The sequence below is a fragment of the Onychomys torridus genome, chromosome 17 (assembly GCF_903995425.1).
Source record: "Onychomys torridus chromosome 17, mOncTor1.1, whole genome shotgun sequence".
NCBI lineage: Eukaryota > Metazoa > Chordata > Mammalia > Rodentia > Cricetidae > Onychomys > Onychomys torridus.
The window spans coordinates 27,941,108-27,965,443 of NC_050459.1; the positions used below are offsets into that span (position 1 = coordinate 27,941,108).

At 44.7% G+C, this 24,336-nt stretch overlaps 1 protein-coding gene across 3 annotated transcripts in view; it reads right to left on the bottom strand.

The window, feature by feature from the left end:
* The window catches only part of Rbpms (RNA binding protein, mRNA processing factor), a 159,664-nt gene that overhangs the window by 70,713 nt on the left and 64,615 nt on the right, over window positions 1-24,336 (bottom strand). For all 3 annotated transcript variants that reach the window (XM_036209247.1, XM_036209246.1, XM_036209245.1), the window contains exons 2-4: window positions 19,684-19,761; window positions 17,458-17,496; window positions 16,077-16,139 (exon numbers count right to left, since the gene is read on the bottom strand). In XM_036209247.1, the coding sequence (XP_036065140.1) occupies window positions 16,077-16,139; window positions 17,458-17,496; window positions 19,684-19,761 (180 nt within the window). The remainder of the gene's footprint in view (window positions 1-16,076; window positions 16,140-17,457; window positions 17,497-19,683; window positions 19,762-24,336) is intronic.

A 24,336-nucleotide genomic window follows, 5' to 3' on the forward strand; every position in this document is an offset into this window, starting at 1 on the left:
AATACACATGGTAGAAAGAGTGTGGACTCCTAGAGTGGTCCTCTGACCTTCATGTGTGCTACTCCTTCTGTCTGTCTGTCTCTCTCACACGCGCGTGCATGTGAGAGTGAGAGTGAGAGAGAGAGAGAGAGAGAGAGAGAGAGAGAGAGGGGGAGAGAGACAGACTCATTTTATCCCTGGCTGGTGTGCGTGTGTGTGTGTGTGTGTGTGTGTGTGTGTGTGTGTGTGTGTGTCTCTTTTTATCCCTGGCTGGCCTTGAACTCACAGAGATCTACCTGCCTCTGCCTCCCAAGTGCTAAGAATAAAGACGTGTGCCACCATGCCCAGTGTCATAAAAAGTTAAAACCTCAGTGCTGGAGAGATGGCTCAGTGGTTAAGAGCACTGACTGATCTTCCAAGGGACCCAGGTTCAATTCCACGCACCCACATGGTGGCTAACAACTGTATGTAACTCCAGTTCTAGGGGACCCAACACCCATGGCAAAATACCAATGCACATAAATTTTTTTTGAAAAATTAAAATCCTCAAACAAAACAAAACAACAAGCTGGGCGTGGTGACAAATACCTTTAATCCCAGCACTCTAGGGAAGCAGAGGCAGGTGGATCTCTGAGTTCGAGGCCAGCCTAGTCTACAAAGCGAGTTCCAGAACAGATAGGGCTGTTACAGAGAAACCCTGTCTTGAAAAACCCAAAAACAAACAAACAAACAACCAAAACCTAAATTCTTGCCCAAGTAATGGCAGGCTGCAAAGCCACTAGTTTTCCCAAGGACACACGCGCTCAGTCAGACGGCCCGTGAAAGCTCAAAGCCCAGGTCACTCTGGGAAGGGCTGTTTCGGAATACCCATCCCATAAGCAATTTGTACCCGACTATACAGGGGTTTTAAAGACACAATCACTTTTGCAAAGATAAGAAAGATAAGCCCCACCAGTGCTGGGGCTCATGTTTTAAGAATGTTTTGTCTTCTGATTATGGAAATGAGGTCTGATTTTGCGCGTAATGCATATTATCTTTACAACAGCGGAGTAAGACAACGGCCCGAGGTATGAAAGAAGGCGCTTGGCAAATGTGGGGATTTGTGCACTGCCTACCATGGTACAACATGAAGTCTTACAGTTATAAACACCAAGTGTGAGTGCCCCGATGTCTACTGTTTAAAACTCACGAAGAATAGAGCTTTGGAAGCTGGGCAGGCTCATAGATAAACACGCTTTTCTCCCAACTTTCCCCAAGTGCTCGTCGGTCATCTGAGGACCATTTGACTTTCTACACTTTAAGGATCATTCCGGAACGTTTCCTTTGAGCTCTTATTAGTGGCTGGGGTAGAAGGGGGTTGGGGGGACAGGGGAGAGGGGAAAAATAGCACCGATATAAACAAACTCTCTAACTGAGAAAAGACAGTTGCCCGAGCGTTCCAGGGCCATGTTAAAAGGCTCCCATTGTAAGGTCAGACATGGGCCACGGTGGGCCTCATGTGTGTTTTATAAGCCTGCTCATGCTGTCCAGTTCCTCTGCAAGGCACGTTACCATATTCCCACACTGTGCACTCCCAGGGTTCCCTACCATCAACGAAGAGCCACGAGAGGGAATTCAGTGTGGACATCCTCACAATTATCTAGATGCTACAGAATCAGATAGTGGAAAGTCCTCAGAAGGGAAAGGCTCGTTTTACACTAAAAAGTGTGTGTGTATATATATATGTGTGTGTATATATATATGTATATATATACACATATATATATACACACACATTATGTATATATGCAAATGACTTCTACTTTACTATTAATACTATTTTATTACCATTTTTTACTGCTACTATTCATTACCCTTTTACTATTAATATATATATTAATGACTGTTACTTTACTAAGGATAAAACTGATGCCATCTACACCAACTTGTTTACTTAGCCTCAAAGTCATTTACTGACACCCGTATAGACAAGGTACTCATTCAAGGGGTGACACATAGGGAATTTCAGGAATACAGTAAAAACTCAGAACAAAGTGGGTAAATTATACCTTACAACTTTTCTTTGATTAAAGAGGGTCTCATGCACCCCAGGCTTGCCTCAAGCTCACCACATAACTGAAGAAGACACCCAGAGCTTTTTTTTTTTTTAATTTTTTTATTTTCCGGAGCTGAGGACCGAACTCAGGGCCTTGTGCTTGCTAGGCCAGTGCTCTACCACTGAGCTAAATCCCTAATCCCAGACACCCAGAGTTTTGATCATAGCAGGCAGGCAAGCACTCTACCAGCTGAGCTACATCCTCAGCCAAAATACTTTTCTTCTCAATGCTGGGGCTGGAACCCAGAGCCTTGTGCTCACGAAAGAGGCCTAGATTCTCCCACTGAGCCATACTTTTTCAAACTCCCCACTCCGCCCTGAGACAGGGTTTCTCTGTGTATCCGTGGCTGTCCTGGAACTCAGAAATTGGAACTATTTTTAAACCATTAGCACAAACTATATAGAGCCTTACGCACTTGTTCCAATGAGAATTTGGAGCTCAGATCCAATTGGTTAAAAATGATATAAACAGTAGAGTCCAAACTTTAGGGCACTGTAAAGCACTTCCTGTTTTGTTCAGGGAGCAAACAATGGGGCAAAAGGCATCTAACCCGGAAGAGGCATGTCAAGGCTCCACAGAAAGAGCGTTTGCAAAGACAGAGAGCTGAGGCTGCTCCTCCCTTCATATAGTAAACTCCAAGTCAGAAATCTCCCTAGCACTGAATAAAGGGGAGGTCTAAATAGAAACCACTGGAGCTGGACACAGACAGGGTTACAGTGTTCAAGAAGAAGAATGGGGACTACAGCACGACTGTCTGCTTTCCAGTATTTCCTCCTGGAGACTAGTAAGGACCCCAAAGAGACCCGAGGAAGGTCAGATGAACTGACTAGTGATTAATTGTGAGTCAACAACATTCACAAACATTCTGACCTCAGTGGAACTTGGAATTCCAAAGAAGTTATTTTTGAACCATTCTGTAGGAAAGGGCACTTCAGGAATAAATACCGGGGCTCTCTGAAGGTCGTCATCATCATCCATCATCTCGTTTCTACCATACGGAATGCCAGTTCCTACACAGCACTCACTGTGAGGGGCTGGCTAGAAGGCTCAGCGGCCAGGAGTGCCGAGTGCTCGGTCAGAGGACAGAGCTGATGTCCCTTTCTGGTCTCCACATGTGCTGTTGCATGCACACACCTGAACACACACACACACACACACACACCAAATCGTTGAAGATTCACTGAATTTGATTGGACTATGCTTTGAGGCGGGAGATGTCAACCACACAGTGTGGGGGAAGAATTAAGGAATCTGACAACATTAGAGCCGGGATGAAAGCAAAGGCTAACTGTGACCTCTTCAAAGGTGGTTAACGAGAAGGTGGATCTGAGGCTGGTAGTGTGGGTCAGTGCTAGAGTCCGTGCTTCCCATGCAAGAGGCCTGTAACACTGTCCTTCCTTCCCCGATCTCTCATTCAGTTCGGATTAGGGTATGTTAATTCTGAGGTACTTGAGGAAGGCAGACATGGTCGGGTCCACCCTGACATCCTAACACTCAGGGGCTGAGGCAGGAAGACTGAGCTGCAGGCAGCATCTGGACAGCAAAAGGACACCATGAACGGATGGGAAGAAATGGTGCTTTCCTGTGGCCGTTACCTAGGCCACAGCAAGGTCTCGCTTAGCATTCTGAGTTCATCCAATTATCTGTGACCCGCTCTATGCATGGTCATTTATCTAAAATCATGACATTTGTCTCCTGAGTGAACACTGAAATTCCAGGGGAAATTATGCTGCAGGATTTTGTGTGGGTCTTGTATTTTATTCCTACTTTTTAAATACGCATAGAAATACTACGTTTAAACTTTGTTCCTTCAACGGAGTATCTTTCCCACCTAAACTTTCTTTCTTTCTTTTTTTTTTTTTTGGTTTTTTGAGACAGGGTTTCTCTGTGTAGCTTTGCACCTTTCCTGGATCTCACTCTGTAGCCCAGGCTGGCCTCGAACTCAACCGAGATCCTCCTGCCTCTGCCTCCCGAGTGCTGGGATTAAAGGCATGCGCCACCACCACCTGGCTAAACTTACTTTCTTATCTCATAATATCATTTTGAAACTTACTCTTTCCAGGTTCCTGTATACTCATTTACTTATTGATGTCATATAGGCAGTAAATAAAGGGAAAACATCAGTACAAAGACTCAAAAAATGCAAGGGAAAAAGAATCACCGGTTCCAGTTTATATAAGAATTGTCTACTCAACTGCTCTTCTGAGAAATTTGTTTTGAACTTTTAAAACAACCTTAACAGTAACTTGCCATGTAAAACCTAGGAAAAATTACTTCTGGGTGCTTTTATGTCATGTCTCAGTTTCTCAGGGTATCTATCACCTTAGCTTTTCGAAATGTTCTTTTGGTGGAAATTAATGCCGTTTTTAGATTTTATGCTAACACTTTAAGAATAAACTTTGTCCAGATTTCACGTTAAGAAGCCTCATCACATTTGTTAAAATATTTATTATTGTTTGCTTTTTCTCTCTTGTTGTGTGTGTGTGGGGGGGGGGTGCGGGGTAACATACACATGTGTGTAGGTGTGCACATGCTCACGTGTGCATGCAGAAACCAGGGGAGGGTGTCAGTTGGCCTGCTCCTTTGCTCTGACTTTACTCTTTTGAGACAAAATCAAGGTCCCTCACTGAAACTGGGGCTAGGCTGATGGCCAGCAAGTCCCGGTGACCCTGCCGTCTCTGCACCCTCCGTACAGAGCACTGGGCTGGACGGGGGTACAAGCAACTGTAATCATGGCCAGCTTTGGGTACTTTGGCCCTCATGCTTGCAGAGCAAGCTCTCTTGTTCAATCTCCACAGACCCTGAGTTGGCTTTTAAATGAGGTCTACCTAGCTGAGGCTGGTCTTTTGTTATGTAGCTAAGGCTAGCCCAGAAATTTTATCCTCCTACTTAGAATTCAACTTTATATCATATTCTTTCTATTCTCACATTTACTAAAGGTTAGATTCCAAACTCTAGAAACATTTGCTCTCTCCTTAATTACTTACATACAAGAAATCTTAGCTGACCTTGTCTTGAAAAAAAGGAGAAATCTCTTATGAAGGAAGGGTTGCCATTTGAGCTTGGCAATACAACACTGCTCAGCACATGACAGAAACTGGGTCCAATCCCAACACTAACCAGTACAGCCATGGGTAAAGTCTATGGTTCTCATTCAACTGCCTGTAAAGACATTTAGAAAGGCACAAAGCTTGTGCCTGATTATAAAGAAATGATCACATTCGATAAACCATCAATTCAGCAATGTCCTGCCCAATACACCGGTCCTTTTTAAAGAGGCCAAGACTCGCTCTACCCCTCCCCCAAGATTTAGAAACAAATTCTAGTTCATTCTAACGGTAGGTTTAAGACTACAAGTGCCACTGGGCTAGAGTCAAAACCACCCCAAAGGGAGAGGAGGCAGTACAGCGACTTTGGGCCCAGCTGTGTGGTAAGAAATGCGGACACGCAAATTCCAGAGCTGTTCCTAACAACACACTAGCTCTCTACCCGCCACGTGCCACAACCACATTGGCAATGTTGGGAAATTAGATTCTCGGCATCTTCTGAAGTACCTAAGGCACTGTGGAGCAAGGACAGCAGCAAATACAGTGTCTTCTTTTAATGTAGTTGAAATATGTTAACAGTAGATGCCCAAAGAGGACCACAATGATAATTCAGGAGGCTCACACAGGCACATGGAACATGATCATCATTTTTTCTACACAACCTTGAGGTGCCTGTGTACAGGCAACATCATCAGGTGGTGTGGGAACCTGTGGTCCCTTCCTGCCTGTTTCCCCGAAGGAAGATCCTATCCTCCTTCCTTATGATCTGCAATTTCCAGTTCCCCACTCCATGCTCCAGAAACTGAAGTAACACACATTCTTGTAAGGCAAAGACTAACAAGGATTCGAACAAATGTCATACTTCGGTAAAGAAGGCAAATTTTCTCCCAGCACAACACTGATTGATTGGTTAATGATTGAGATACCATCGTCACTGATTGATCGGTTAATGATTGAGATGCCATCGCCCACTACATCACAAAACCATCTTCCTAGCTTGCTCACCCAAGGAATTGCATGAAGGTACCACCATTCCCAGCTCTCTTTACTGAGACTTTGAAGTAGTGTGAGACATCTCCCAAGAGACTTAATAACCATCCCAAAACACAGCGTCACTGCACATCAAAGCTGAACTGAAGAAATCCTAGGACTCCACTATCACCGAGCACCGGCTGCCTAGTGCTCTTTTGGTTTTGTTGTTTTTAAACTGTACTTGGGTTATAAGTTATTTGGGGTCATTTATTTTTCATGGTAAAGTGGGAGGAGGGGCTAGATTGGACAGAATTTTGTGCGCATGTGTACACACACACACACACACATTCCGTAAGTGAATGTGGACATCAGAGGACATCATTCTGGAATAAGTTCTCTCCGACCAGAGGACCCCAGGACAGAACTCAGGGCATGAGGCTTGTACCTGGCGAGCCATTCCCATGGCCCTTGGGTGGTTTGTGAAGCCCCGAATATTGCACAAGGTTGAGAGAGAGAAATGGGCCTGACAGCTCCACTTCGGGAGGCGCTATGCAAGCATAGGCCCAGCCCCCAACCCTGTGACGTCAAATGGCTGTTTTAAAACTCTGCAAGCCAAGAGCAAGCAGTTATAAACAGATTTAACAGATAAACACTGGGTCAGGCTCATGATCTCATCTGGCAGTCCTGCTTATTTCCCATCCAAAAGCTCCAGCTGGGCTCTCATTAACCGAGGCCTTGCAACTACCTTGAGCAATAGGCTAAAGGGAACTAAAGGAGAAAATTTCAAAAATGGTAAGAAACACACTGACATGGTGCTGAACAGGGGTAAGGAAGGCTGAGACAGGCCATCTGGACGCTTGCATTTGTGAGAAGTTTTGTTTAGTGGAAATAACTGACCCAGCTCACAGGCTGTATAAATATTAAGATCAAAGGTCCTAACGTCCACAGCTGTCAGGGAAGCCTGTGTACAGGAGACAGACATTGGAGCATCTGCCTGACCAAAGCCAAAAGCCTTCTTCACGCCTCCTGGGAGTCCTCCAGTACCTGGGGAGCCCATGGTACCCAAACAGCCCACGGCTCCATCTTAAGGCTAAGAAAGCATTCCCTGGCAGAGGTAATGGTATGCTTACTGGCAATGTTTTTGATCAGCATTTCCCCTTAACACTTTAGAATCAAGCACAACCTCACTTTACAGAGGAGGAACCTGGCCTAGGACAAACAGATTGATGTGCCTCAAGTTAAAGGAAATTACGTAAAAGGCTGGAATCACTGCAGATAAATAATTGGTAACTCCAATGTTTGCTTGAATGTCAGAGTCATGAAGATTTCTTGATGATACCATTTTTGAAGAGTATTTTGTGTGTGTGTGTGGGGGGGATATGAAGGTGCAACATATGGCACTACACAGGGTTTTTTTTTTTTTTAAAACATGTTTTAGCTGAGCATGTTGGCTCATATCTTTAATCCCTTGGAAGGCAAAAGCAGGAGGATCTCTGTGTGTTCAAGGCCAGCTTGGTCTACATAGGGAGTTCCAGGATAGCCAGGACTACATAGAGACTCTCTTTCAAAAAACAAACAAACAAGCCCAAAAAAATTTTGGCATATATTATTTAAACTTTTATAATATATTTATATTATTAAATCAAATTTCCATGAAACAACCAAGGCATAATTAAATTGCGTATTTCCATATGTGTGTGTGTGTGTGTGTGTGTGTGTGTGTGTGTGTGTGTGTGTGTGTATTCCACTTAACTTCCTCATTCACGAGTTGGTCTTCCCCTTCAGTTACTTATTAAAAGATAAAATACACTGTTTAAGGGTAACGTGGCTCCATCAATCAGATCTGAATCACAGAAATGGTACTAATCCCAGGTAAACACTCAAAGTTATATAGGATTCAAAAAGAATGGAAACATACCAATGAAGTCAGTCAAATAACTGGTCTAGATGGGTAAGGGAGGGTACCTGCCACCAAGCCTAATGGCCTGAGTTTCATTCCTGGGTCCCAACCATGGAAAGATAAAACCTGCTCCTATAAACTGTCCTCTGGCTTCCACATGAACACCCATACAAAAGCCCAAGAAATGTAACAAAAATTAAACCGGGTGGTGGTGGTGGTGGTGCACGCCTTTAATCCCAGCACTTGAGAGGCAGAGCCAGGCAGATGTCTGGTCTACAGATTGAGGACAGGCACCAAAACTACACAGAGAAACCCTGTCTCAGGACAAACAAACAAACAAACAAACGAATGAATGAATAAATAATAACAAAACTTGATGAAAAGGATAAACCTCAAGGATTTTGAGAATTTTAAAAAATAGTAACAAATATTGATGAGGATATAGAGAAACTGACAATCTCACACAACTCCATTGAGAAGGTAAAATGGAGAAACCACTATAGAAGACAGTTTGGCAATTACTCAAAAAGCTAATAAGCACAGAACTCTAAAATTCCACACCCAGATATGTACAAAGATCACAAAACAGAAACCCATATGCCCAAAGGGTGTGGCAGCACTTTTCTTGGATCAATGGATGATGGATGGATGGATGGGTGGGCGGGCAGACGGACTGACAGATGGGCAGACAGACAAGCACTGACAATATTCACTACACAACAGTCGAAAGGTGGTAGTGCACACCTTTAATCCTGGCACTCTGGAGGCAGAGGCAGCCAGATCTCTTAGGCCAACCTGGTCTACAGAGTGAATTCTGGGACAGCTAGGGCTACACAGAGAAACCCTGTGAAGGGAAAAAAAAAAAAAAAAAAAAAGGTAAAAACAAGTCTAGTGTCCATCAACAGATGAATAAATAACCATATCCATATAAAATGGAAGACTTTGTCATTAAAGGAAGGTACAGAGCTGCCAATACAGGCGAATTATTGTGGACCACTGAGTTTGAGCCCCAGTACTTCTAAGCACTTACTCAGAGAAAGAAAAAAAAATAAATTATATTCTTAAAAAGTCTCCACATAGGGGTTGGGGATTTAGTTCAGTGGTAGAGTGCTTGCCTAGCAAGCGCAAGGCCCTGTGTTTGATCCTTAGCTCCAAAAAAAAAAAAAAAAAGTCTCCACATGAAGAATACTTCATATATCATCACATCAAGGAAGGAAGAGGCAGAAACAAAAAGAGAAAGAGAAATATGTCAATATTTAGAGTTTGTAACTTTAGGCATCCAGAAAAGCAGATGAGAGGTGAGCAGGGACGGGGGCAAGACAGACTGTCTTTTTGACTGAGGTAACGAAATGGTTTAGGAAATAGTGAAAAATTGCACAACCCAGTGAATTATATGCTTAAAGGCTGTTCAAATGGCAAGGGCTTGTGTTACCATTTCAAAACACTTTATGAAAATGTAACCAAAACCACTGACATGTATGCTGCGTCAATTATACCAATAGTTATTTTAAAGCAAAAAAACTTGTTAAGTAGAGTCCATGTAGATCGATGAGTACATTCTGAGACTATACAACAGACCACACTAGCTCAATGAAGATAAAACATATCGTCAATCAGAGATCACGGAGATCAGTGTGCAGACTCTGGGAGTACACAGACTCCTAACTCACTAGCTTAACTGAATGTGACTAGCAAAGGCAAGGTGGAGGAATACATCATAAACTTGATTCTGTCAGACCTCTCCAGTTTTAGACAAAGGGGGGGAGACACCCAAATGACAGCATGTACGTCGCAATTCTTCATGAGCCACTCATTTCCGATGCCCCCATGGAACCGAGGCGAGGGTCCTACTTACCCGTTGTCTGACGCACTAATTGCCAGCATTAGTTATTAAAACAAGGATCCTATTAGGCAGTGATGGCGACAGTGAGGTGCGCGGTTACTCAGAAGACCCAGAGGTAGCATCCCACACTGCTCAGGGGCTTCACCCTGAGGCCTGTGTGCTTCTGCTACAAATTCCACGAGCTGGAATTTTCACTCAATCGGGCTAACCTCGCAATTATCACTTTATGTACCTTCTAGAAGCACACACAGATCCTACAAGTGACTGGGTTCTAATGAGCTTTCTTGTCCATTTTCATGGAAAGGACTAATTATCCAAAATTGACAAATGTATAAAAAGGAAAAGTAGGCTAGACATTTTGCTGTCACGTTCAAAGGTGGAAGAGATTCCTAATCATGTGACTGATGGAACCATAAGCAACCAAAAAGGAAATCTGAGTTTGTGTTGTTCACAGCCTAATATGGGAGCTTTTCCTACAAAAGCAAAATGTACTCCTTTACTCTGGGGGGATTGTGAACAGCCTGGGATCACAGTTCAAGCTACCCTAACCCGGGGGCACTGTCCAGAAAGACAGACTGACTGAGGCTCAGGCTGGATATGGCAGAGAAGCCAATGGCTTTAACCACCGTTTGCCTGGGAGGGCTGACACTAATTACTGAGTTAGGCAGTCACCAAGACAAAGTACCAAGGAAAGCTGTGGATTCGGAAGTGCTGTCCGCCGGTCAACTAGTCTATACGAGGCTCTTTCTGGATCAAGGTTTACATTTCTCAACAGTGGAACCAAACCAAATATTACCCCACGGAACTATTCTCCAAGGATCTGAGGGAACACTTTGAAAAGAGCCTCACCAAATGACCCAAGGAACGTTTTGCAATAGCTGTGAGCAGCACATGTTGTTAACTCATCAATTACAAAAGATGACCCTGAAAAGGACCAAGAGGTCAGCGTCCAGAGCGAGAACCAGAAGCTTTCTGTTTAAGTGCATTGCCATGAATGGGTCCATGTTCTCTACGGAGAGGGGTAGCCACACTCCACCGCCATACACCAACTTTATCATGGCTGTCGGTCCCGGACAATGAGAAGTAACAGTCTACAGCTGGCACCCGAGAGCGTAGCAACGCGCCAGGAGGGAAGAGAAGGACTAAGAGGGGGGTCCGACTCGGAGCCCTCCAAGCTCCATCTCCACACTAGCCTTACTGAATCATTCGTCCACACGAATGAGTACGACCAGGGGACAGGATACTGCTACAAGGCTTGCTGCCCAAGAGGAGAAAGGAGAGCCGGGCACAAGTTGATTAATAAACTATCACTAAACTCGAAAGCTCAGAGCCCTGGAGCTAGTTGGCAGGGGGCAAAGAGAACACTCCTGAGCACCAGCAGAAACTGAAATGATGTTTGCTGGGCTCTGCTCTGTACGGCAAGGGATGATCACAGCTTGACTGTTACTGTGATTAAAACAGTAGCTTCGCTTATGTGTTAAAAGCCAAGATTGACACCACCACCATACCCCCAGGGAATGGGAAATGCTGCCTGCTTACTGACAGTGTCTCTGCAAAAGCCTATTTGTTCTCAGGACAGGGAGTCGGGGGCACCAGAAATAAGGCGAAGCAACCAAGAGCTGCACTGGCCATTCCTCCCAAGATCAAATATGTCTGCATGGTTAGGATAAAAGAAACACAGCCTAAACGGAACTGGTAATTGTTGTCTAAAGTTTGGTGATATTGAGAGTATTTTGCTTACATCAACATACAATGCAAAATTCTAAAATATTTTTTGTAGAGCAGGCAGCTGAGTCAGGGCCTTCTACATGCTAGACACCCCTCTGTCACTGAGCTCCATACAATAAATGGTAACATCACAATATCCTACAATATACTGTGCTTCACCGGGTAAAGCTGATGCTCAGTAAATAACTGGTTTACACGTTGTTCTGTAGAAGGCAGTACTGCTGAGCAGAGATCATGAACTCAACAAAGGAGAGATTCTACAACCTCAGGGAGATGCCCTTAGGTGCTGTACAATACAGGACATACACAATTCAAATTCTAAACCCTTTGAGGACTGTGCCACCATTATGCAAGAGTAAACGTTCATTAGGTTCTTTTCTTCCTTTCTTGTTGCTTTTTGAGACAGCATCCCTCTATGCAGTCTAGGCAGTCCTCGAACTCAGAGATCCACCTGCCTCTGCCTCCTGAGTGCCTGGGATTAAAGGTGTGTGCCACCACACCCAACCAACAACAAATTTACTTAAACTCTACTACGGAGCGGCTGGTCAAGTTCCAGAAGCCCATATGCTGTGTCGCCCGTGGCGGTCAAGCAGCCACCTGCCTGTTGAGAAAAACCCGATTTGGCTGAGCTGCACTAACCACCACTCACTCTGCTGCCTGGGGCACACCTCGGCCACTCTTTACTGAAACTCCTCAGGGCCATCCTCGGCTCCGTCCGCCTTCCGCTGTCTTACTAGAAGAACGGTGGTACAAGCTGAAACATCTATGGTAGGCAAGCGCCTACCAACCAAAGGACCATTACAAATGATTGCATTTCTTCCCCCCAGACAGGATTTCTCTGTGTCCGGACTGTTCTGAAACTCGCTTTGTGGACCGGGCTGGCCTTGAGATTCTCTCAGAGATTCACCTGCCTCTGCCTCCCAAGTGCTGGGTTTAAAGTGTCCGCCACTAGCCAGCACTAGACTTTTTAAAAATCTGTATTTGTTTGTTTAGTTATTTACTTTTTATGGCGGACTACACTTTAATACAACTTAATAACGCAGAATGTCTTCTGGGAAAGCTGTATATGTAAATTTTAATCAGTCATAATAAAAATTATGATGTAAAAAGGTAAATAAGATGAAGTACGAAAAGCTAAGGTTTTGATCTGTTCTTGGCTTATCTGTTTAGAGTACAATGGTGGCCAGGCTATATGCTCTGTATCAGCTCCTATGCTGAAGACAGACACAGCTGTGTGCCACCACAGATGTGACAGACCCAAGTTACAATGGGGCCCAAACCAGATGACGTCAAGCATTTACTTAACACTCTGGTTTTAATCTAGGGAGAGAGCTCAGAGGCCTAACTGAACTGATGAGTCCCTCTCTCTTGGACCTGGACACTCACAGTTCCTCTGTAACCATCCTGGCAGGAGTGAAAATATTCTTTTTCTTTCTTTTGTAGTTCGGAGGACTGGAGCCGGGGTCTTCACATGCTGGGCAAGTGTTTGACCATTAAGCTATATCCATTAAGTTTTGGGTGGGTGGGGTTGGAGACAGGATATCCTATAAAGCAAAAGCCATCCTCTTGTCTCTCAACCCTTAAATTCCTGGATCACAGGCATGCATCACCATACTGAGGTGTTTTTGTTTTTGTTGGGAGGGGAGTGTTCAAGATAGGGTTTCTCTCTGTAACAGTCCTGGCTGTCCCGGAACTGTCTGTCCTGTAGACCAGGGTGGCCTTGAACTCACAGAGATCCCCTTGCCTCTGCCTCCCAAGTGCTGGGGTTAAAAGCATGCACCACCCCCACCCCTACCTGGCTCACACTGAGGTTTTATGTCACAATGGAGATCAATGCCAGGGCTTCCTACACTCTAGGCAAATAACAGGGCTACAGCCCAGCAACAAGGACATTCTACAGAGAGACAGGCACTGTACCTCGGCCCTTAGCTATCAGACTGTTGAAACAAAGGCCCCAAGGAAGTGGGATTTCCCTCCAGTCTCATACTGGGAAAGCAAAGGCTGAGTTCCTTGTGCCAGCAAAGGGAGACTGAATCCCCAAAGGGACTGCACAGAGCGCTGACAGCCGGCAACGCCAACCAGGAGCCAAGATGATGAGGCACTGAAGTTGGGCGGGCCCCAACTGGAGAGGGACTTCTGAGCTGTGTACACCTCTGGGCTGCTCCCTAAAACTAAACCTCACACCAGAAGTCCAAAGATGGGAGTTGGGGGGGGGGGGGGATTGTTAGGCCTCCTTATCTGTCCCATTTCCTGGTATGGCTACACTAAATGAACCTCCTTGCTTCCTGCAGTGGTTTGAATAAGAATAGTCTCCATAGGTTCATATATTTAAATGCTGAGGGAGTGGCACTATTGGAAAGGACTGGGATGTGTGGACTTGGAGGAAGTGTGCCACTGGGGGTGGACTTTGAGGTTTCAAAAGCACATGCATGCCAGACCTAGGCTCTCTCTGATGGCGGTCTGTGGATCCAGAAGTAGACCTCTCAGCTACTTTTCCAGCACCACGCCTGCCTGCAGTGATGCTTCTCACTATAAGATAATGGACTAAACCCTGAAACTGAAAGCAAGCCCCCCAATTAAATGCTTTCTTATAAATAAGAGCTGCCATGGTCACGGTGTCTTTTCAAACAATGGAACAATGACTAAGAAAGAAACTGGTACCAGGAGTCGGGTATTACTGTGACAGGCCTCACCACGCTAATTGTTAGAAGACTATGGAAGACTTTAGACTAAACAGTTGAATGCTTTAAGTGGGGCTTTACGGGCCATCCTACTAGGAGTATAAAAGATAGTGTGAGGGAACTGTGGGGGCCCATCTCAAGAGGTTCCGGAGAAGAGTATTAGCAAGCACCCCAGAGACCATTCTTACGGTATTTTGGGAAAAAATGTGGCAACTTTTTTTTTTTTTTAAACTAAAAATCTGCCTGCAGCTAAATTGAAAAGTGTGGGATTGATGCATTGGCAGGAGATTTGAAGAGGGCCGTATTGATTGTGTTACGTGGTTATTAGTAATCACGCGTATGCAGACCTATAATGAAAAGGAACAAGCTGGACAAAGAGAAGTACAAAATGTGCAGTTTGAGGAGAAAAGGAGCACCAGGAAGTGTAATGGAGTCCAGTGCTCAGGGAGATAAAAAGTTTAAAGAAAAGCCTGATGCTAAATAGGATAAACGGAATGGTGACCTCAGGGCAATACCCCAACCCAGCTAAGTTCCAAATTTATGAGAAGGAATTAAAGAAAACCTTAAGCCGTGAAGGAAAGCATCAACAACAGAAGGCTGATGCACGTAAAACTGAAAGAGGAACCAGCCCCAACAAGCAGCAGAACTTGGCAGCTTCGGCCATGTGGTTCTGGCTTTAGAACCAAGGGTACGAGAAAGGGGTTGTGGAATTTCTGTCCAAGGCTAAGGAAAGCCCTGAGACTAGGCAGTGTCAGGGATGTCCCTGCATGGAGACCCAGAGAGGTCATTGTGTGATGCTGTGAAGGTGAAGCCTGGATGGTATGGGAGACCCCAAGATGTTGGACATGCCAGAGTTGTGGGATAGCCGCAGACTGGATGGGGAATCAGCTCAGGAGAGTTAAGTGTGTTGCAAGTCCACAAAGCTGAAAGGAGTTGGAAATCTGAAGCGTGCTTTGACGTCAGACATGGAGACTTGGAATTTGGGGTTTCTCTGGCTGGCTGTATGTCTTGCTCTGCTCCCTTTCCTCCCTTTTGGAACGGTAACGTATATTCTATGCCACTGTGTTACAAGTATGAGAGATGCTTTTTGATTTTGATTTTACATGGGGTTGCAGTTAAGAGATTGCCTTGAGTCTTAGGGACTTTGAACTTTTAGACAGTGCTGAGACTGCAACAGACTAAGGGGACTTCCCACGTTGGACTAGATGCATTTTTGCACTATGATATGGCTAAAAGCCTAGGGGCGGGGCCAGGGAGCAGAATGTGAGGGAATGGCCCCCATTGGCTCACTGACTGAGTGCTCAGTCATCAGGGAGCGGAACTCCTTTAAAGGATTAGAAGGATTAAGAGAGGCCTTCTGGAGGAAGTGGAACACTGGGGGATGGGCTCTGAGGTTTCAAAGGCCCATGCCGGACCCAGTCTCTCCCTACCTGCTGTCCGCCCTTCGGGACACAGCTCTCAGCTACTGCTCCAGCACTGTGCATGCCACCATGCTCCCCCACAAGGTGACAAGGAGACGCTGAAGCTGTAAGCAAGCCCCCCACTAAATGTCTTCTAAGAATTGCTGTGGTCACGGTCATGGTGTCTCGCCACAACAACACAAAAATGGCTAAGACTCTGGTCACTATTATTATCTCTTTAATGGCATGCGGGGGACAAGAGGCTGGGGTAGCTTGTCAGGGCTGCGGCAGCCCAGGCTTTGACATTAACAACACCAGTTACACTAGCATGTGACTTCTGATCTACTGGGATTTCACTGTTTCCCATGACCTAAGGAAATGCACACAACCAGAGCAATGCACACTTACAATCGGAGCAAAGCACACTTACGTTCAAAGCGTTCTTGGCAGCTTCTGCTTCGGAGCGACTGTCGAAACTGACAAAACCTACAGGCTGAGGGAAAGAGAGAGAAACGTCAAAAAAAAAAGCAACCAAAACCCAAGGGACGCCTGTCTTCTAGGTCAAGGGTGGTGTCTAACTAAGGAGCTAAGACAAAGAAATGACCACAGGCAATGGGTGGAAATAAGAAAGTCAATCCCAAAGAATCAGGACCTGGTGGCTCAACCAGATTTCTCACGTGAATCAAAGGGATGGTGAAGGCAGTTCTTCAAGGACACAGCCAAGAATTTAGAGAATCGGTTTTTTTAAAAAGAAAAAAAGAAAAAAAAATCAAGAGGTGGTTGGAAGGTGAGCGGCAGTGACCAGGGGACAGAGGGAAATCTGGGTTGGAGAGACGCTAGGTTCCTAAATCAAATTCACTGTACCTCAGCTTCTTCGTCTTTTAAAATGCAAAGAGAAACGGAATCACCTTTTGGTTCACTGTAAGTGCAAGGAATATCATGACACAATGGTAAAAAGTCCTATGTTCTCACTGTGCAACCAAAACTACCAAACGAACCTTTCCATCACAGCCAAAGCCAGGCCTTTCAAGACAGCTTGGATTTACTCAGGCATGGCAGGACACTGCTCAAAGACGCGGGTCCCTCCCTTTAGATCTTTGTAGGCTGCCTGCAATTTAGTTCATTTCTGACACAGCACAGGTTAGTGATTCGAGAGTGTTCAACTTCAAAGGTAAGAAATGTTAGGCCAACCTCTCTAAACTCTTAAATCCCCACGGCCATCAATTACCACCTCTAGCCTGTACTTTCTACACTCCACTCTATACCTGCGATTGCTCTGCTTTTATGGGTTCGATGGACAGTATGATTCCTTATCATATACTATTTCTATAAACTACAAACATTCCGTGAAGAGAACTACTCTATAATTTAGAGTAGAGCTGGAGAGATGGCTCAGTGGTTAGGAGCGCTGACTGCTCTTCCTGAGGACCTGGGTTTTTGGTTCAGTTCCCAGCACTAACATGATGGCTCAGTTACAGGGGACTGATGCCCTCTTCTGTCCTCTATGGGCATTGAATGAAGAGACAGAATAATCAACCTCAAAAAGTTAAGACTCTGGATCATATAGTTTGTTTATTGAAGAAACAAACTACTTTCAGTATAGCTCTGCTGGAGGCACTATGTACCTTCTGAATCTGAAAAACTTCCGATCTACAAACTATGGAATTAGATACCATTTTCCTATACTAATTCCCGATCAACTTCACCTTTAATTCTGATAACACATAGGTCAAGTCCTAGTTGAAACAAAAGAATATGTATTGGGCTTCATTAGCAAAAGGTGATGGTTTTCAGAAGTTCTAAATTCTTACCTGTTTAGATGTGAGCTTTATAAGAGACCCCTCATAGCCCTGAAAAATAAAGAGCAAGTTTAGAAGGAAGGAAGAAAGAAAGCACAACAATTCCATCTTTATCAAGAAGGTGAGTCACTTGAGACTGGGACTATCAACTATGTTGCACTTCTCAATGCCTTCAAAGTTAGCTGGGGACACACGTTACAGAGAGAAGATGCACAGGGTGCGGAGCTGTAGCTACATGTAGCTCAGTGTCGAGTCCTTGCCCAGCATACATAAAACATAAAAACCTTGGTTTTAGGCCCCAATATTGCCAAACAATACAAAACAGATAACCATACGAAAACTACCAGGAAGGGCTGAGCAGGAGACACAGCATTCCTGAGCTCTGCTTGCTTCCTGAAACAGCCCATTTCCACGTGGAGTCTGGTGAGAACAGGAAGCACTCCCCTGTGTTACGATTCCAGCTCAGCCTCAGGCATTGAAGGCATCCCTGTCTTTCTCTAGCTTATTTCTCTTGTGCTTATTTCTAGAAATATCCATAGCTGGTAGCATGCCCTGACAAGTGATTCAGGGCGAAATACACCAAATGACATGGGCAACCGCTAAAAATATCGGTGTAGAGACAGACCAGAGTCAGCTGCCCTGGGCTGAAATTAAGAGGGTTGCTAGGGATGGTCCATGGTCCTGACTTCGGTGTTGCGGTTTCTGGGCAGGGTGCTGGGACTGGCTCATCCTCGCCTCTTCCCAGCAGAAAACTGAGTTACCAACTAGCTACTGTGAACATTTCCATCCAAGGCCTTCAGTACCTCAGGACTCCTCTTCCTACTCTACAAAGGGCACCTTCTCTTAGAGATCCCAGAGATTTAAAACCTTGCAGGCCTCAGATGCAAAGGACAAATGGTATTTCACTCAGGTAAAGCAGCACTCACAGGGTCATACCATGTTCAAGTCACAAACAGGAATCAAATGGTTTCTCTCTGCAGTCACCGCTACTGATGCATTATGGGAACAGCTCTTTACACACACACACACACACACACACACACACACACACACACACACACACACACACAGAGAGAGAGAGAGAGAGAGAGAGAGAGAGAGAGAGAGAGAGAGAGAGAGAGAGAGAGAGAGCGCGCGCGCGCGCGAGCCTTCTGGGCACATCAACTGCACTCTCACCTTTGTGGGTTGTAACCAGCTGTTTCCTGAACCTCTCTCCTTCCCAACCCTTGTTTTTTGTTGCCACATCCCTACCAAGATGAAGCCTGTCTCTCAATTGTCCTCCAATCAGGTTCATCTTGAATCAGAAACCCCCTTAAGTGTCCCCACCAGGCTTTGGTGATCTTCCTACTGCTAACAAAACCCCCCTTAACTCACAGGTCCCGAATTCATGATGCCTTCCAGGCCACATTATAGCTCCCAAAGGCCAACCTTCAAAGTTTCTTCTTGACAGTATAGTTATTTCGGTTTTTGGCCAATTTTATGGTTAAGGTTAAGCTCAACTGTTAAAAGTTTCAATCCAGCAACATTCAGTATCTCTAAAATGATCAAATTTCCATAGGAACAACGGGAAACTCCATTCGGCAGTTCATTAAACACCAATTTCCCTTCCGTTCATACAAAGTTAGCTTGTAACATTTTGTTCGGTTGAACATTTATGACTTTGGGTGTAAAAGAAGCACAAGGTTCTTAATCCCAAAGAAAGCTTGTTCAAGTCCATACAGACCTGCCTAAAGTGCTATGCCAGCCAATAAAGGGCACCAACCAACAGAGCTCAAATCCTACTGCTGCATTTCAACTATAAACATGTAGTAAGTTGTTTGCACCTTTTTGGAGAAAGGTGTGATGCTGGGAAAAAAAAAAATCAAACACAGGGTCTTATACACATTAGCTAAGTGTTCTACCAAACACACAGTATACTTCCTGACCCTGTCTGGATCGCATATGCTCTGCACTTAGGGGCGTGCCTCTAACTGAAGGTTACTAAAGCTGACCTACATGGAATAGAGAGTGCTTGGGGCCAGTTGCCTTTCCACAATAGTGAGAGAAGAGACTGCTCTGAATTCACTGTCAGAGACCAAAGGGCAATGTTAAGACTATTGTCCCAGTGAGACTGTATGCCAGAACTCTGATGTTAACTTACTTTTGCTTATTAGCATCTTTAAAAGAAAAAACTATTACAGGGCACTTCCTCCACATTCTCCCCCCTCTAAAGGCTACGACAAAACATTCATAAAGTACCTTGAATGGTCTGAAGAGCAGGTAGAGCTCCCGGGGTTTGATGTCCAGAGGCAGACCACTGACAAATAGTGTCCGGACCTAGAAAATAATGCGACAGGTGAGCAAGAGTGTGGAAAACTCAGAGGCTACTTGGTCATGGACCCGTTTAAGATTTAAGATATCAACGGGTCCATGACTCCTCTAACAAAGCCCTGTGACACGGTGAATTGAGCCACCCCTATGTCAGGAGGACAGTAAATTTTCTACATTGCTACTCTAACCATAGCAATGTGACAGACTTGGAAAGAAAAAAGTGAATTTTTCATTTCTCTTGCTTTGGTCCCTTGTCACTGTGTCTGTCCCTTGATGGTGTTGATTACCATTATTTTAATAAGCATGAGGTGTTGAGATTTCCTCAGGCACCCTACCCAGGAGCTCCTCTCATTGACTGCTGTTTCTTCTGTGTTCTAAGACACAACCAACACACAGACCTTCTAGGTACCCGCTAGGTGCCAATGACAAGTCATTCAGGACGTGTGTCTAAACACACAAAGTGGGAGACACTGAGCACAAACTGTGTCTGGTGTCTACTACCGTATACGACACTGACAACATGCTTCAGGCTGAAAATCAGAGAAAGCAAGTTAGCATCTGAACTGGAGCCTCAAAGAATCGGTAGGACTTTACCACAGAGCAGGGTGAAATGAGGGTACGAAAGTGCAGGGCTGCCCAGGACATTCTGGGGGCAGAGTGGCCAGATTACACAAGGAACTCAGGGTCAAACCACAGGGCACATGTAAGACCTCCTGGCTTGGGAATCTGACCTGGAATTCAGAGGCCAGGAGTGGCCACAGAATGGGTACTGCCCGACTTTGAGATGCCAGGAACGGCCACAGAACGGGCACTGCCTGGCTTACAGTCCTTGCTTTTCTCTCTTCAGACTGGGACAACATGACTGTACTCCTTATTAGACATTGTGTCCAACAGTAACCATACATGCATGAGAAAGAGGGAGGATATATGCAAGATTTCCAACACTTCCCATGTTATGGACAGAATCACAAATCCATAAGGCTTTCATATTGGTCCAGCACAGTACAATGTCAGGCTGTTTGCATGTTCACACATGCTGCTGTTATACAGCAACCTCAGAATTCTGACTGGTTTCTTGAAATGCTATATGTCCTGAAAATGTAGAATTTGTTAGGTTTGTGTTCTCTCTCTGTCTCTCTCTGTCTCTCTCTGTCACACACACACACACACACACACACACACACACACACACACACACACACAGTGAAACCATCACAACTGAGACAATCCATCACCTTTGAAGGTTTCCTCGTGCCTCCCATACCACTCACCCTTTTAGAAACAGGAGCTCCCCACACAGACCAGGTAGACCTTGAACTCATAATCCTTCTTCCTGAGCATTCTGAGTACTGACCAGGATCCCAGGGGTCTGTGCCACCTCCATTCCTGACTCCACTTATTCCTTTAATCCTTCCTTCTAGCCCTGCCCCACCATCCCCGGGCATCACTCACCTGCTACCACTGATGATTAGTATGTATTAATATTTATCCCGAAGTCAAAACGGAACCACAGAATAAAAGCGCTGAGTTTGTCTCCATTCATTCATATTAACATAAAGTTAATCTCATCCATATTGTTGCGTCTATCCAAAGTCCATTCCTTTTTATTACTGATTAGTATTCTGTTATATGGATGCACCAATCCATGAGCTCGTTGATACAAACAGTAAGATAAGGTTTGACTTAAAAACAAACTCTCCTTCCATTCCTTGTTTTATGGCTCAGAGCACTGCAAATGTTCTCTGAGTTCTTTAAACAATGTGTGCTTTGCTGCTGTTGGACGGAGTAGTCTAAAACAGTCCATCAGGTCAAGTTTGTTGACCAAACTCCTTATGTGGTCCTCATGTCTTCCTTCATCTTTGTCACAGAGAAAGTTCCCGAGGAAAAGGTGAAATTACTAACAAGCACACGAGGGAACTCTACTATCCACTATGCCCACCTGCCTTCCCAGAGAGCAGAAACTGAACACCATCTGGGCCGATCTGACCAGGACAAGCTGGACTACAGAATGAGCCCTTTCTTCCAAGTGCCTACCACATCCCTAACTCCATGCTGAGCATGGACTGGATTGAAGATCTGCACAAGAACGACAGGATTTGCAGACTCTTTTACAGTTCTATCACTTGTCCAGCAGTACAGCATGCTGTGACATATATCGGTTATGTTTAAGGGGTTCACCCAAGCAATTAACTAACATTTCTACTACTGTACTAAAAAAAGGTTTTACAGACTTGCTAGGCAATTTACCAAGAGAATTCACTAGACACCTAGGGACTGTGAACAAAAGACAACTTAATATAGTTGTGATTCATCTATAACATAATAGTATATTATACCACCAATTTAAAAATATGTGCGAAAACAGGGTGTGGAGATGGCTCAGAAGGCAAAGGCACTTGGCACCAAGCCTAACCACCGATGTTCTGGAAAGAACCACCTCTCCTGTGGTGTCCGCTGACTGGCAAATCCATGTACTCGCACACACGGAAGTGAATAGAAAAATGTGAAATGTGTGCAAGGAAAAGATAGACTTCGATTTCAGAATTTAGAGAGAGCAAAGATCTTTTAGGCTACAGATGCCCAAGTCTATGAAGCAGCTGTGGCTTACAACAGCTTTTGTGTCTTCTCTTTCTATGATAATAATATTCCAATAGCATGCATTATATGTGAAGGTATCTGCAGGGTTGTTGTTGTTTAGACATGGTTTCATGTAGCCCACGCTGGCTTCAAACTTGCTATACAGCCAGGGATGACCCTGAATGATCCTAGTGCATCTACCTCTAAAGTGTCGGGATTACAGGCACATCCTACATTACGCCTGGATTAAACACTTCAGGGATTTGTTGTTGTTGTTGCTGATAACTGCCTAGATTTATTATCTAGTTCGCCTTAAAAAATTAGAAGAGGTCAATATTTACATTAATGTAAACTGTCATGTTAATGGAGGAAGTCTTAGGTAAATATTCTAGACTGAGATGTGAAAGAGCTTTGTTTTACTGTTCCAGTAAGAAACTGCTACATATGGAGAGGAGAAGCCAACTCTTGGTATGGCTAACGTTGCAAATCATCTATAAACACAAAGGCTCTAAACCAACTCTTCTTCAAAATGAAGGCAACTAAAAGGTTGGCATCTCCTGTCAACACAGACAAAAAAAACTGGCATTTCCTAGAGTCTAGGAGCGCTCACCCCATCTCAGAAGCCTACCATGTTATCTCAGTCTCTCATATTTCCTGCCATGACTGAGCAGACGAAGAATTGCTGAGGGGAAATAATTCTTGAATATATACATTATACACTGCCATTCAACTAAAGGTTACTAAACTCAAGACTATGATGGGTTTACAATCCTTTCTAGTCACTCCAGATTTGGTAAATTTAATCAGTCTCACTAAAGGAGGAGGAGGACCAAAGAAAGAAAATCCAGATAATTAACAAGGGGAAAATAGCTTTCTAAATCCCAATCATGCTTTTCTGTGGCAACCAGAAGGATTTAAGACACATCTCATCCCCACACTCTGCCTGGGTCACCACACAGCAATGCACTGAATGTGTGGTGTCCTTCCTAAGTCTGTGGAAATCAGAAAGATTCCCTCGCCCACAGACAGCTTACTGTCATAAACTCAACAGTCACTATGGCAACAGAAAGCTTAGCTTGGTCACATGGTGGAACCAACCAGTAAGATAAACACCTAATACTCCAAGTCCCTCTGGTACCCGCCCCCACCTCTACCTCTCCCCCCAAATAACAAACAAATGCTGCCACATGAACTTATGGAGGGCAGTCCTTAATTTCCCAGCACTGTTTATGGACACAGATGTGCCGGGCACTGTGCCTTTAACATATACATCTTCCCTTCATAAGGCAGGAAAAGGCATTTCGCAGTCAAGGGCAAAGAGAAGTCCAAGAGAATGAAGCCGTTGACAGCTCCATCCTCAGGGGCTCCAATGGATCCTATGGGCGTGACTACTTCATTTTTGTCCCAACAGGGCTGAAAGAAGAAATGACAGCACAGACCACTCTGTGGGACAGATAGGACAGATAGGGTCCGTGGCTTAGCCACCATCCAGCACTACTGCACAGGCCACAGCTGGGCTTCGGGTGAAAACAACCACGTAGTCTCTTCAGTAGGGCTGTTGCTTTCCCATTGGGAAGACAGCCTCATTTGAGTGACTGACTTAATTTAAGAAACTTCAAAAGTCATTGTGCAAATCTGGGACTTGCCTGGACCAGGAGGCTGACAATACACTTTGAAAAGAAAAAGAGCCCTTTTGTAACAAAGAAAAAGCTTCACTTGAGGATGGGGAGACTCGGAGGGCTGGGGGCAGGCTTAGGGTGGTGTACATTTGTAACCAATGGTCATGATGAACATTTGCCTGAGACATCCAAATGTTCTCAACTGTGTTAAATCACACTACAGGAAAAGGCCAGTTTTCCCTTTCTAAGGACCCGTGGTAGCACATCTTTGCTTATCTAGCCCTCTATAAACTTTAACATTCCCTAAGTTTACCTTTTTTTCTTTTCCTTTTCTTGCTATGCAGTACAGGCTGGCCTCAAATTTACAACCCTCCTACCCCACCTC